Consider the following 13044-nt stretch of genomic DNA (forward strand, 5'->3'; position numbering starts at 1 on the left):
GGAACTCTCAGCCTCTCTGAGATCCAGTCTTACCTCTATGTTGAGTTTGTCTCCTTCTTCCTTCTTCCTGTTTATCCTGGCCACTCTCTGGAGCTGCTTCACTGCCTCGTTGGGTCTGCCGGCTATCACCAGCCAGCGGGCGGACTCCGCAAACCACCTGGGAAGCAGAAGATATGAAAACACACCTGCACAGAACACGCGCATTGCTCTTGTTGAACTGGGATCAGCCCCACTGGAGCACGGTGCTGTGCTTCTACACTAGGGGCAGTGCCCAAAGCCAGTGCAGGACACAAGCAGTGGCAGAGGCAGCAGGGAGCATGTTGTGGAATAGCCTCAGTGGAACCTGCATTCTCTGCTTTAACTCCCCCCTCTGCTATCTGCAGCCCCCTAGTGACAGGCAGGTGTTACTGCAACCTGAAGCTCCATTCCTGCCAGGAGACTGCCCAGTGGCAGCAGGTGGTACTGCCCCTTGCCATGCATCAGGAAGGAAGGATGGTGATTGGGTGATAGCGGAGCCCTGGTTTCAATTCCCTGCTCCCCTGCAGACTTCCTGTGTGATCATTGCAGGTCACTTTGTCTGTCTCTGTGTCTGAATCCCCTCATCTGTTCAATAGGATAATAGCACTGCTCTCCCTCAGAAGGGTGTTGTGGTTACAGCTGGTCGGCACTTTTCTGCTGAAATATTTTTTCCATTGAAGAATGCACGTTTGTCCAAACTGAAACTGTTTGCAGGGAAAGGTCGGATTCAATGAATCTCTTGATTTAAAAAAAATATATTCAAAATGTGACCTTTGTCAAAATTAAAAGTTTCAACAATTTTGTTTCAAAATTTTTAATCACTTATGCTAAAAAAAAAGGTAAAAAATAAACAAGTTCCAGATCAAAAAGAAAAATTTCAAAATTATCAAAAAGCAACATTTCAACTGACCCAACTGGAATATTTTTTCAGATTATCAATTTACAAAAGTTTTCCTGGTTTTGACTTTTGGCCAGATTTGGGATGGGAAAATTTTTCAAAGTCTCAAAGACTCTCATGGTTTTTGCTAGCCAGCTCTAGCTGTGAGAAGAAATATATTAAACATTGTGGTGTGCCTAGATACTATGGTGGTGAGTGCCAGATAAATACCCATGATAGGTCAGTTCCTCATATTACCTAGCAGTGACATTATGGGTAGAGTAGAGCCCTCTTTGGTTTCACTGGAAATTTTTCACAATATTTTATATATTTTTTTCAACAAAACAAAAGTTTTCATTTTGTTTCCATTTTGGGGTTGGTTTGTTTTTTATTTCCTCTCTTTTATTTCTTTTGCTTTCATTTTTCCACTGGAAAATGGGGGGAAAGTGGAAAAACATGGCTCTAAAACATTGAAATGAAAACGTTTGTTGTGTCAAAAAAATAAATTTAGAAAGAAATGGTTATTTTTCAGCAAACCTTCCCCCCCACCCCATCCTGAAAACTAAAATAAAATGTTTCCTTCCATGGAAAATTTTTGAAGGAAACAGAATTTTTCGGGGAGGAGTAAGCCATTTTTCATGGAAAACAAATTTAAGATGTCAAATCTTCAACTCTCTCTATTCATACGTTATCCTCTAAGTCTTGCCATTTCCCTGGTTTGCTGAAACAATTCCAGGTATGAAACTCCACCGCTTTCATAGTTTTTTGTTCACTGTTTGTATTACCGTAATGCCCTGAAGGCCCAGTCATGGGGCAGAACCCCATTCTCTCACGTGCTGAACAAAAAGACAGTCGCTGCCCCAAACAGCTTATAATCTAAGGACAAGACAAGCAACAACAGGTGGATACAGACAGGGGAACACAAGGAAACAGTGAGACAGTATTGGTCAGCATGTTAGGCAATGGTCTCTGCACATCAGCAACCTAACCGTGGTCAGGTATTTTTGTAAGCCACACAGCAAAGGAGAGTTTGAAGAAGGATTTGAAGAAGGACAATGAGGTACCTTTGCTGATGTTTACAGGGGAGCTCCTCCCAGGTATGAGGGGCAGCACGATAGAATGCACAAAGGTGCTTGTTTGAAAATTTAGCAAGCGGGCAAACAGGGCCGCCCAGAGGCGGGGGGGGGGCAAGTGGGGCAATTTGCCCCAGGCCCCGCAGGGGCCCGCACGAGAGTTTTCAGGGGCCCCCATGAGAATTTTTGGCAGGTCTTTGGCAGCAGGTCCTTCAGTGCTGCCGAACACACCCGGATTGAGTGAAGGACCTGCTGCTGAAGACCTGGAGCTTCTTCCGCTCTGGGTCTTCAGCTGCAGTTTGACAGCGGGTCCTTCACTCGCTCCGGGACCCACCACCGAAGTGTCCTGAAGACCCAGAGCGGAAGGACTGCTGCCACCGAAGACACCAGGTCCCCTGAATCCTCTGGGCGGCCCTGGCGGGCAACGGAGGCAGGCATCATGGGCCAGCCGGAGTTGGGAGTCGGCATTGTGCTAGTGAATGACAGATGGGATAGGTAGCAGATGGGATAGGTATGGTGCAGTAGGGCGTGACGATGAGTAGTTTATGTATGATGTGATGAAGAACGGGGAGCCAGTGGACGGCTGCAAAGAGCGAGGTGACATGGACAAAGCAATGAGACAGGGAAATGATCTTTGCATGAGTGTTTTGAATGGATGTAAGTGGAGCAAGATTGCATTTGCCAAGACCGGAGAAGAGGATGTTGCAGTAATCGAGACGCAAGATTATAAGAACTAGGATAAGAGATTTGTTTATTCTACTTGCTTAAAGTTTGTCTCATTCCTGCATCCAACGAGAAAAGCAGGATGGAAGGGGAATGGATCAGAAAGGATAAGGGTGAGCTAACCTACCAGGAGTAGATGAAGTAGATGAAATAGGGCAAAGACACCACAAGCTGCAGCCAGCGCCAGTTGGGGATGGCATAAGCCATCCCAGCCAGAATGAACTGCCCGATTGTGTAGCAGTATCCATACATGGTGCCCACAATGGCCCGTGTGCGGGTCGGTGTCCATTCCACAGCTGGGGAGAGACACACACAAAGGGGAAATGATCTCTCTGTCCTTGGGCTGATGGCCTCCAGTGGTGAGAACAAGCACAAGCAGAGGCAGCAGAAACATGTACAAACAGCCTTCCCCTGGCTCTTTGAGGCTGAGATGAAATAGCTCCCCAGAACCCACATTCCCTGATCCATGCCGCCTTCCCTGCTAGTTGCATCCCACCTAGTGGTAGTAGGTGGTACTGCACCCTGCTAGAGGCGCTCCATTCCCCCTCCCCATGGCAGCAGGCAGTACTGCGCCCTGCAGCAACTCCAGCCCCCTGCTGGCAGCAAGCTGTACTGTACCCTGCAGGGCTACTGCAGCACCAGTCTCCCAGTGGCAGCAGGCAGTACTGCCCTCTGCAGGGTTGCAAACACTCCAGAAGACCCCCTCAGCGGCAGCAGGCTGTACTGTACCCTGCAGGGTTGCAGCAGCTCCAATACCCCGCAATGGCACACTTATGCACCCTGAAGTACATCAGCCACAATACACAGCTATTATGTAATTGAATAAGCTGAGTCCCATTAGCCTCTGATACCCAACTGCCCCTGGGTCCTTCAGTTCCTAGAGGACCTGTATATGTTGTATAGTGCAAGGGACTTTCTAGTAATGAGGAGGGCATTCTGTAGCTCCTGGCTGATGCACATGGCCTGTGCCTGTTCTGTAGAAGATGTATTGTGGAATCTCTGTTCTGTTGTGAATCATCACCATCTGATGATGGCACTCCACTCTGAATAACTTCCATTCCATTCTTGGGGACCTGCATGCTATTGGAAGCTGCCTTGTTTTGTGGCATCTCCTGTGCTCTGGCACTGCAGAAGCACACGGAGGTGGGATTGTTCCAGAGAACTCAGTTCTCGTTTAGGTACTAAATTTTCAGAAGAGGACAGGGCCAGATTTCGAGGTGCAAAATACCTCCTAAATAACATGCTCAGGTCTTTGTCAGCTGTGGCAATCAGTGTCCCAAAGAGGGCTGCTGAGTGCTTTGGTAAATCCAGGTTGGAATGGGAATTAGGACTTTTGGAAAATCTAGCTCCCGATTTTTGGTGCTGAGACCTTGGACATCCCACCCATGCTGTGTGTGCTTCTGGTCTCTCTGTGCTCCCACCACAGAGTAATTTACCAGCAGCAGGAACAAGGCAGTTCCGTCCATCCCCAGTAACCAGCTCATCTTGTGTCTGGGATGGCAGGCGCCGGACACACTTACACAGAGAGACACCGTTCATCACAATGCCTGAGAAGGCCATTCCAGTCAGGAAACGGAAGATGCAGTAGGCAGTGAAGTTGGGCGAGAAGGCAGTGCAGGTGCCCGTGACAGCCATCTGCAAGTAGCACCAGATCAAGACAGACCTGCGGCCAAACCTGAGCCAAAAAGAACCAAGAGAACAGGTGAGGGAAACCCAGGATACTGAGGCAAGTGTGTTCAGAGTAGGAGTTAAACCTGGTGCAAGGAACAATTGGTGCCATTGACTGGCATGGCTTCCTGGCTTGGGGAATGGGCTAAGAGGGCAGGAGGCTCCAGTTCTAAAACCAGCTCTGTGGCACATGACAAAAGGTTATTGATGAAAATACTTCATGTCAGCTGTGCTGTAGCTGCTAATGATGAGGCCTGCAGGCAGGGTTGGCTCCAGGCACCAGCGAAGGAAGCAGGTGCTTGGGGCGGCCAATGGAAAGGGGTGGCATGTCCGGGTCTTCGGCGGCAATTCGGCGACGGGTCCCTCAGTCCCTCTCTTCCTCTTTGAGCTGCCGCTGAAGTGCCACTGAAGAGGAAGAGAGGGAGCGAAGGACTCGCCACCGAATTGCTGCCGAAGAATGAAGCGGCGCGATTGAGCTGCCACTGAAGTGCCACCGATCAGCATTAACATTTTTTTTTTCCTGCTTCACCACTTGGGGTGGCCAAAAAGCTGGAGCCAGCCCTGCCTGCAGCACTGGATTAAGGCAATCTAGGGCCTTGGCAGTAAGGTTATCCCCAGCTGATATTTGACTGTTAGAAAAATATGCAATCTTCATTTAAAAATCTCCAGGGCTGGAGAATCCACCACAGCCCTTGGGCCATTGTTCCAATGGTTAATTCCTTTTGCTGTTAGAAATTTGCACCTTATTTCCAGTCAGAATTTGTCTAGCTTCAATTTCCAGCCACTGGATCTTGTTAGACCTTTGTCTGCTAGATGGAAAAGCCCAGTGATGAGCTGCCAAAATATTAACAACAGGTTCCCTCCTCCTCCTCACCTCACGAGGGGGTCGTGGCCGCCCCCGCCCCGGGACTCCTGCCCCATCCAACCTCCCACGTTCTTTGACGCCCCCCCGGGACCCCTGCCCCATCCATCCCCCTTCCCTGACCACCCCCTTCCGCCCCATCCAACCCCTCCTCTCATTCCTGATTGCCCCCCGGGACCCCTGCCCCATCCAACCACCCCTTCTCCCTGTCCCCTGACCGCCCCTGGAATCCCTGCCCCTGACTGCCCCCCGCCACCCCATCCAACCCCTGCTCCTTCCTGACTGCCCCCAGGACCCTTGCCCCCATTCAATCCTCCTGTTCCCTGCCCTCTGACCGTCCCACCCCTATCCACCCCCCCACGGTCCCCCAAACCCCCCGGCCCTCTTACAACATCCCCTCCCTGCTCCCTGCTCCCGTCCTGCGCTGCCTGGAGCCACGGGGGCCGGGCCCAGCACCGGTGCTGCGGGGCCGGATACGAACCGGGCCCAGCACCGGCTCCACGGGGGCCGGGCGCAGCACCGGCGCCAGCGCTGCGGGGCCCGAGCCCCTGAGCCGGTGCTGCAACTGCCGGGCCAGGCGCAGCACCGGCGCCGTGGGGACCAGGGCTGGCTGGGCTGGCGCCGCGGGGGCCGGGACCAGCACCGGCACTGTGGGGCCCGAGCCGGTCTGGAGCCGCAACCGTGGGGGCCGGGATAAGCCGGGCCGGAGCCGTGGGGGCCGGGACCAGTACCAGCGCTGTGGGGACTGGGCTGGAGCCGCGGGGCAGAAGCTGGGGGTACTCGGTGGGGGCCGGCACAGGGTGGGCTGGGGCGCTCAGCCGGGACCAGGAGCCGGGCCGGAGGGAGCCACGGGGCCGGAGCCAGGGGCACTCGGCTGGGGTCGGGACCGGGCTGGGGCTGGGGGTGCTCGGCCGGGGGGTGCCAGGCTGGAGGGAGCCGCTCTCCGGGACCAGGAGCTGTGCTGGAGGGAGCCACTGAGCCAGCTGCACCTCCCCTCCCCCAGCTTACCTGCCTGCCTGCTGCTTGGTCAGGCTTCCCAGCAGGGGAGGGGGAGGAGAAGGGGGCGGAGCATTCAGGAGAGGAGGGGGAAATGAGCTTGGGCAGGAGCTTTTGTTAAATAAAGGAAGCCTTTATAGAACCGGTTGTCCTGGAACAACCGGTTCTAAAAGGCCTGCTAAATTTAACAACCGGTTCCTGCGAACCGGCTCAAGCTCACCACTGGAAAAGCCTCTCATCAGATTGCTGCTCCCCGCGTAGGTACCTATATAGAGAGCCCCATGTTTTTTGCAAATGTGAAATAATTTGAAATAAAGCTAAAAGCTCACACTGCAGTGGCAGCTCCTGTTCTGTGAAGCTCGGCCTGGCTCCCTACTCTGAACGGGGGGGGCACCCAGCCAAACCTGAACAGCTCTGAGACCCCGTGTGCCAGGCCACAACACCCGGAGTCGAGACCCAGGCCCAGCCGCACCACACAGGACCCCAGGAGCCGCTTCTGCGGGATGAGTGCAGGGCAGGCTCGGGGGTGCAAGACTCACCTCCCCCAGAGCCTTCCGACCCCTGGTGGTAGGACTCAGCCAGGGCCGCCCAGAGGATTCAGGGGTCCTGGCGTCTTCGGCGGCGGCAGTCCTTCCGCTCCGGGCACTTCGGCAGTGGGTCCTGGAGTGAGTGAAGGACCCACCGCCGAACTTCCACCGAAGACCCGGAGTGGAAGGAGCCCCCGCCATCGAATTGCCACCAAAGACCCGGAGCAAAAGGAGCTCCGGGTCTTTGGCAGCGAGTCCTTCACTCGATCCGGGTGTGTTTGGCGGCACTGAAGGACCTGCCGCTGAAGACCCGCTGAAAACTGTCATGGGGGCCCCTGAAAACTCTCGTGGGGCCCCTGCGGGGCCTGGGGCAAATTGCCCCACTTGCCCCCCCCCAGGTGGCCCTGGATTCAGCCCCTTTCCAGGGCCTCCCAACCCCCAGAGGCAAGAACCGATCCCCGTGCATGGATAACATTAACAAAACAAAAAACACAAGAAATTCCCCCCAAAATAAAATAAACAATTATTAAACGAATTCAAGGGGCTCCACTTACAGACTGTGATCAAGTCACCCCTTAACCTTTGCTTTATAGCTCGAGCTCCTGGAGTCTCTCACTGTAAAGCACGTTTTCCAAGCCTTTAATCATTCTCGTGGGTCTTCTCTGACCCCTCTCCAGCCTACCAACATCCCTGTGGAATTTTGGACACTGGAACTGAACATAGGATTCCAGTAGCAGTCACACCAGTGCCAAATACAGAGGTACCAAAACTTCCTCTCCACCTGCTCGAGATTCCTGATTCCCCCAGGAATTAGCTTTGCTCGGCTTCATAACGACATTGCTCTCACCTGTCTGACAGACCTCCAAAGAGGATGCCTCCTGCCAGGATCCCAGCCATGTAGATGGACTGAGCCATCTGCTTCAGCTGCCGGGAGTCACACACCAGGTCCCACTGTAAGGGAGAGAGAAAATGAAGCTGGGCTCCAGGAGGAAGACTGGCTTGTGGTCAAGGCCCCAGACTGGGGCTGAAATTTTCAGAGCCATTAATGGCATTTAGACAGCCAGTTCCCCTAGCAATCATTACAATTAATTTTAATTTGTTAATTACAAGTCCAAAGCTACCTACATTTAATGGGAAATGTGATCTGCAGGGCATCACAGCCTTAATCTCTCTGAGTCTCAATGTCCATCATCTGTAAAATGAGGGAGGATCATCCTGGTCTCTAGCTTTGTCCCTGTGCAGCACCCAGCACAGTTGGGCCCCAATCTCAGTTGGGGTCTACAGAGCACCCAGCACAGTCTCAGTTGGGGTCTGTGCAGTGCCCAGTGAAATGGGGCCCTGATTGGAGGTGGGGGTCAATGCAGTATCTGGCACAAGGGTTCCCCAGTCTGAGTTGGGCTCTGTGCAGTGCCAGGCACAACAGGGCTCCACTCTCAGCTTGGGTCTGTGTAGCATCTGGCACGGTGAGTCTCTGAACTCAGCTAGGGTCTCTGCAGTGCCTCGCAGAATGGGTCCTTTAGATGTTAATGTAGGATCAAATATAATGATCCCACGTGAGGTGGATGGTTTTGAATGGAGTGAGCATTCAAGAGACTGGGACCGCTACTCCTAGCTCTGACACTGACTTGCTGTGACCTTGGACAAGTCATGCTGCCTTGCTGTGCCTCAGTTTCCCCCAGTTGTGAGATGGGATAGTAAGGTTTAGTCACTATTGTAAAGCCCTTTGAGATCTAGGGGAGAGCAGGGCTAGCTCTTAGCATCATTCATGGTTCCTTTAATGTAGATTAGTGGATTATGTCCAGTTTAATTGGGAGGAAACTGACTGCAAAATGGACGGGGGAATTCCCACCGCAACCACTGCAACCACAGCTTCCTCCTACTCATACACTGAAGGAATCAAGACTCTGTGAAGCATAAAGGCCATGTCCTGCTTTCCTTTACAGCTGTGTAATGGCAGCCACTTGAAGCTGCATGGATTGAAGTCGCCTTGGGGGCCAGAATGTAACTGTGAACAGCACATGGCCCTGGATGAAATTCTGCACTGTTTTAGGCTGAAACAGGGCCGCCCAGGAAGGGGAGGGGGGAGGGGGGCAATTTGCTCCGGGCCCCACAGGGGACCTGTGAGCCCTGGCCTGGCGGTGGTCCAGGTCTTTAGCGGCATTTCAGCGGCAGGGGGCCCTTCAGTCGCTCCGGGTGTTCGGCGGCATTTCGGCAGTGGGGGGCCCTTCAGTGCTGCCAAAGACGCGGAGCGACTGAAGGGTCCCCCGCTGCTGAAATGCCGCCGAAGACCCGGACTGCCGCCGGGTGAGTACAAGCGCCGCAGCTCCCCCGCTTTGTCCCAGGCCCCCTGAATCCTCTGGGCGACCCTGGGCTGAAACCAAGCTGATGTCAATAGACATGCAGGGGCTGTAGGTTGGTGCAAATTTTAAGATCCGATACTAGGAAGAGGAGGATTGATAGATAGATACTCTGACCCTCTCTGCCCATAGGACAGTGAAACTTGCGTGCAAAAATCTATGAAAAGACATGATTCCAACAAAAATATTTTCACCTCATCCACCCCAACTTCCACCCCATGGTTTCAGTATCCCTTTCCCAGCGGGTTACCCGCACTGCAGCAGGTCTTGCTCTCACGTACCTCTGTAATAATGGTGCTGGTGAAAGTGCTCTTGTCGTACACCCACCCATCAGCGCAGGGTTCAGTCTCCAGCTCGGTCAGGTTTGTGACAGTGGCGTTGGAGTCTAGGAGCTGCCACTGCATAGTGACAAAGCGGTGACACTTCTCTGGCTGCAGCTTGCTGTCCATGGGGATGGAGACCCTGAGGAGGTCCTTGGCAGCGAGCTTTCCAGTGAGGTTGGTGTAAGGAGTGTTGTTGATGTTGATATGGACATGGCAGTGGTGCTCAGAGATGGCAGCAGTGAAGTTCTGCAGGAGGTTATGGCTGGCCATCATGAAAACTGGGAGAGCCAGTAAGATAGCATAGATGATTTGGAAGCGACCCATCCCCCCAACGTGGTCTAAGAGCTCGGCAAAACTCATGGTGCCGGGTTGGAAGATTCAGCAGTAACCGTCTGGGTTAAGCAAAAACGATGGGGCTTGAATAAACGACGTTACCTGAAATAGGTCGATTACTTGTAAAAATTAAACATTGTGCGATCAAAATATCTACACAGAAAGACATTAATTTGAATCCAGCTTGTATTCCACTTCACAACTTCAAAGACACCCATAAAGCACAGCACTTAGAAAAAGTCAGCTGTTCACAAATAGTGTCCAGGGATTCTTGAGGGTGTAGTTTCCAAACAAGAGGCGTTGAGTTATATTCTCCCTAAATAACTGAGTATGCTACCACGTTGCTTCTCCTTTGTTGCAAAAATTCCATGCAACCATTCCTACTTTCCTGTCAGCTGCGGGAAAACTCCACACACCTTTTCTATGACTTGTTGACGCATAAGGGAATGATTTTGCCAAGCTTAATGCCACATTGATCCTTGCATTTTACCCTCTGGAAAAGCAGGTGGGGGTTTATATATCCCTCAGAAGGTTATATAAGGCCTAAAGCAGGTCACTTGGTTACAATTTTACTTTGTTTTGCATGGATTAAGTCCAAAAAAGAGAGAGTCTGAAAGCAATGTGCTAGATACGGCGCTAAATGTTTCCAGTGCAAAGGTGACACAAACACTGATCCAAGCTGCTAAACCAGATTGCCTTTGGGTGAGTATATTATTCACACCACAGGACTAGAAATTAACAATAACTAAAAAGGATCCAGATTTAGCTGAGATACCACAAGCCCGCCTTTGTCCTGAGCAGGGTGACCAGACAGCAAATGTAAAAAAATCGGGACAGAGGGTGGGGGAGTGTAGAAGGGCTCAGCCGAGGCTCCTCCCTCTGCGGGGCTGTGGGGTATCCCACCACCTCGCACTAGTTTGCTCTGGGCCCAAGCCCTAGGTCAGGACAGGCCAGTAAACTCACAGTCAGGAGCTCAGGCCCTTAAGCAGGGGCTGAGTCAATAATTCAATATGAGCCCAGGCCCTATATCAGGGTGGGGCAGCAAACACACAGTCAGGAGCTCCGGCTTCTGAGCGTCTGGTGCGAGGGGGAGACTGCCACCCGTGAGTGGGGTGGCAGGGGGGACGCAGGCCCACCCGCTCCACTGCGTCCCGGCCCAGACTCCCCATCGTAAGGTATCTGGGTTTGGCTGGCATCCTCAGCAATTTCCAGCACCATTTGTTCCTCCGGGTAATTAGCGAGGGGTAGGCTCGGCTGCTCCTCAGGGTAGCTGGTGAGGGGTACGCGCGGCTCCTCCTCAGGGTAGCTGGTGAGGGGTACGCGCGGCTGCTCCTCGGGGTAGCTGGCGAGGGGTAGGCTCGGTTGGTCCAGCCAGTCCTCGGGTCGGCCGCGGCCTGCCAGCATTCCCCAACCCGGAGCTAGGCCACAGGCACCTGGCCTCTCTGGCGGCTGGCTTTCTACTGAGCTGTGCAGCGGGGCTTTTCTACTTCCTGTCCTGTGCCGTGTCCTCTGGGGGTTGGGTGCAGGACCCACTGGCTCCGCCCATGTTGGTGCTAGGGGAGGCTCCTCCCTCAGCAGGGCTGTGGGGTATCCCACCGCCTCGCTACACCCGCCCCCCGCCCACAAGCCTGGCTCCCATCCAACTCTCCGAGATGGGACAAGAAGTCAGCAGTCGCGTGGTCCTTACCGGCCCTATGGCGGACAGTATAAGCATAGGGCTGTAGAGCCAGGTACCAACGCATTAGCCTCATATTATTATTATTTTTCGTTCTGGCCAACCACTGTAACGCGGCGCGGTCGGTGACTAGTATGTAGTACCACAAGGTGTGTCAGGGCCATTTTATTGCCAGGGCCTCCTTCTCTATCACCGCCTAGTTTCTTTCTCATGGAAACAGTTTCTGACTGAGGTATACAACCGGGTGTTCCTTTCCATCCACCTCCTGAGCCAGGACCGCCCCCTAGGCCTACCTCCGAGGCGTCCGTCTGAAGGATGAACTCTCGGTTAAAGTCGGGGCTGTATAGGATGGGCTCGTGGCAGAGACTGTTTTCGAGGGCCTGGAAGACGCGGTCACGCTCCGGGGTCCACTCCACACATCGGGGGATGGCTTTGGTCAAGAGTCCCGTTAGCAGGGCTGCGATGGAGTCGAAATCGGGGATGAATTGTCGGTAGTAGCCCGCCAGTCCGAGGAACTGGAGTACTTGGCGCTTCGGGATGGGTGGTGAGCATGCTGCTAGGGCCTGAACCTTTCCCACAAAAGGGCTCACTTGTCCCCTCCCAATAGTGTACCCCAGGTAGGTGGTCTCCTGCCACCCAATATGGCATTTTTTTGGATTGGCCATTAATCCTGCTGCTTGCAGGGACCTCAGGACGGCCGCTACCTGTTCCAGGTGGTTCTCCCAACGGCAGCTGTAAATAACAACGTCATCCAGGTATGCGGCTGCGTACTCTCGATGAAGTTGAAGGAGGCGGTCAATCAGCTGCTGGAACGTTGCTGGGGCACCATGGAGCCCGAAGGGCATTTGAGTGAACTGGTAGAGGCCCGTGGGGATGGCAAACACGGTCTTTTCCTGAGAGGCGGGGTCGAGGGGGATCTGCCAGTATCCCTTGCTCAGATCAAGAGTAGTGAGAAAGCCGGCCTTGCCTAAGCGGTCCAGCAGTTCATCAACCGGGGGCATCGGGTACGTGTCGAATTTCAAAATGGAATTGACATGGCAGAAATCAATACAGAAGCACTGTGTCCCATCCGGCTTGGGAACCAGGACTACCGAGCTGCGCCATTCGCTTTGCGATGGTTCGATAACCCCAGCACCAACATCGCCCGGACTTCCTCCTCTACGACCTGCTGCATATGATGTGGCAAGGGCCTATTTGATTCCTGGATCACCACCTCCGGCTCCGTCTGGATGGTATGGTAAACGAGGGTCGTGTAACCTGGCTGGACGGTGAACGTTCTGGGGAACGCCTGCAGGAGGCATCTGGTCTGCTTTCGTTGCTCCTCGGTCAGGGATTCTCCGAGCTGAGGCATTGCGGAGTCCTCGGTCGGGGTTACACAAGGTCCTAGCTCGGGCTCCGGGGAGCAGGGATTAATTAGAAGGCCTTCTTGTTCTTGCCAGGGCCTCAGGAGGTTAATATGGTATCGCTGGGCTCCTTTTCACCAGTCCGGCTGGTTAATCACATAGGTGACCGGCCCGACCTTCCAAACCACCTCATATGGCCCCTGCCACCGGACCAGTAGTTTTGAATTGCTGGAGGGCAGAAGGAGCAGAACCTGGTCGCCGGGTTCGAA

The 13044-nt window shown here is 53.5% G+C and overlaps 1 protein-coding gene across 1 annotated transcript in view; it reads right to left on the minus strand.

Moving 5' to 3' along the window:
• The window catches only part of LOC120369058, a 50224-nt gene that overhangs the window by 8361 nt on the left and 28819 nt on the right, over positions 1-13044 (minus strand). The window contains exons 16-21 of the mRNA XM_039481949.1: positions 11726-12597; positions 9383-9793; positions 7592-7695; positions 4212-4366; positions 2819-2987; positions 34-157 (exon numbers count right to left, since the gene is read on the minus strand). Coding sequence (XP_039337883.1) covers positions 34-157; positions 2819-2987; positions 4212-4366; positions 7592-7695; positions 9383-9793; positions 11726-12597 — 1835 coding nt within the window. The remainder of the gene's footprint in view (positions 1-33; positions 158-2818; positions 2988-4211; positions 4367-7591; positions 7696-9382; positions 9794-11725; positions 12598-13044) is intronic.

The sequence above is a fragment of the Mauremys reevesii genome, linkage group 7, assembly GCF_016161935.1.
Source record: "Mauremys reevesii isolate NIE-2019 linkage group 7, ASM1616193v1, whole genome shotgun sequence".
NCBI classification, from domain to species: Eukaryota; Metazoa; Chordata; order Testudines; family Geoemydidae; genus Mauremys; species Mauremys reevesii.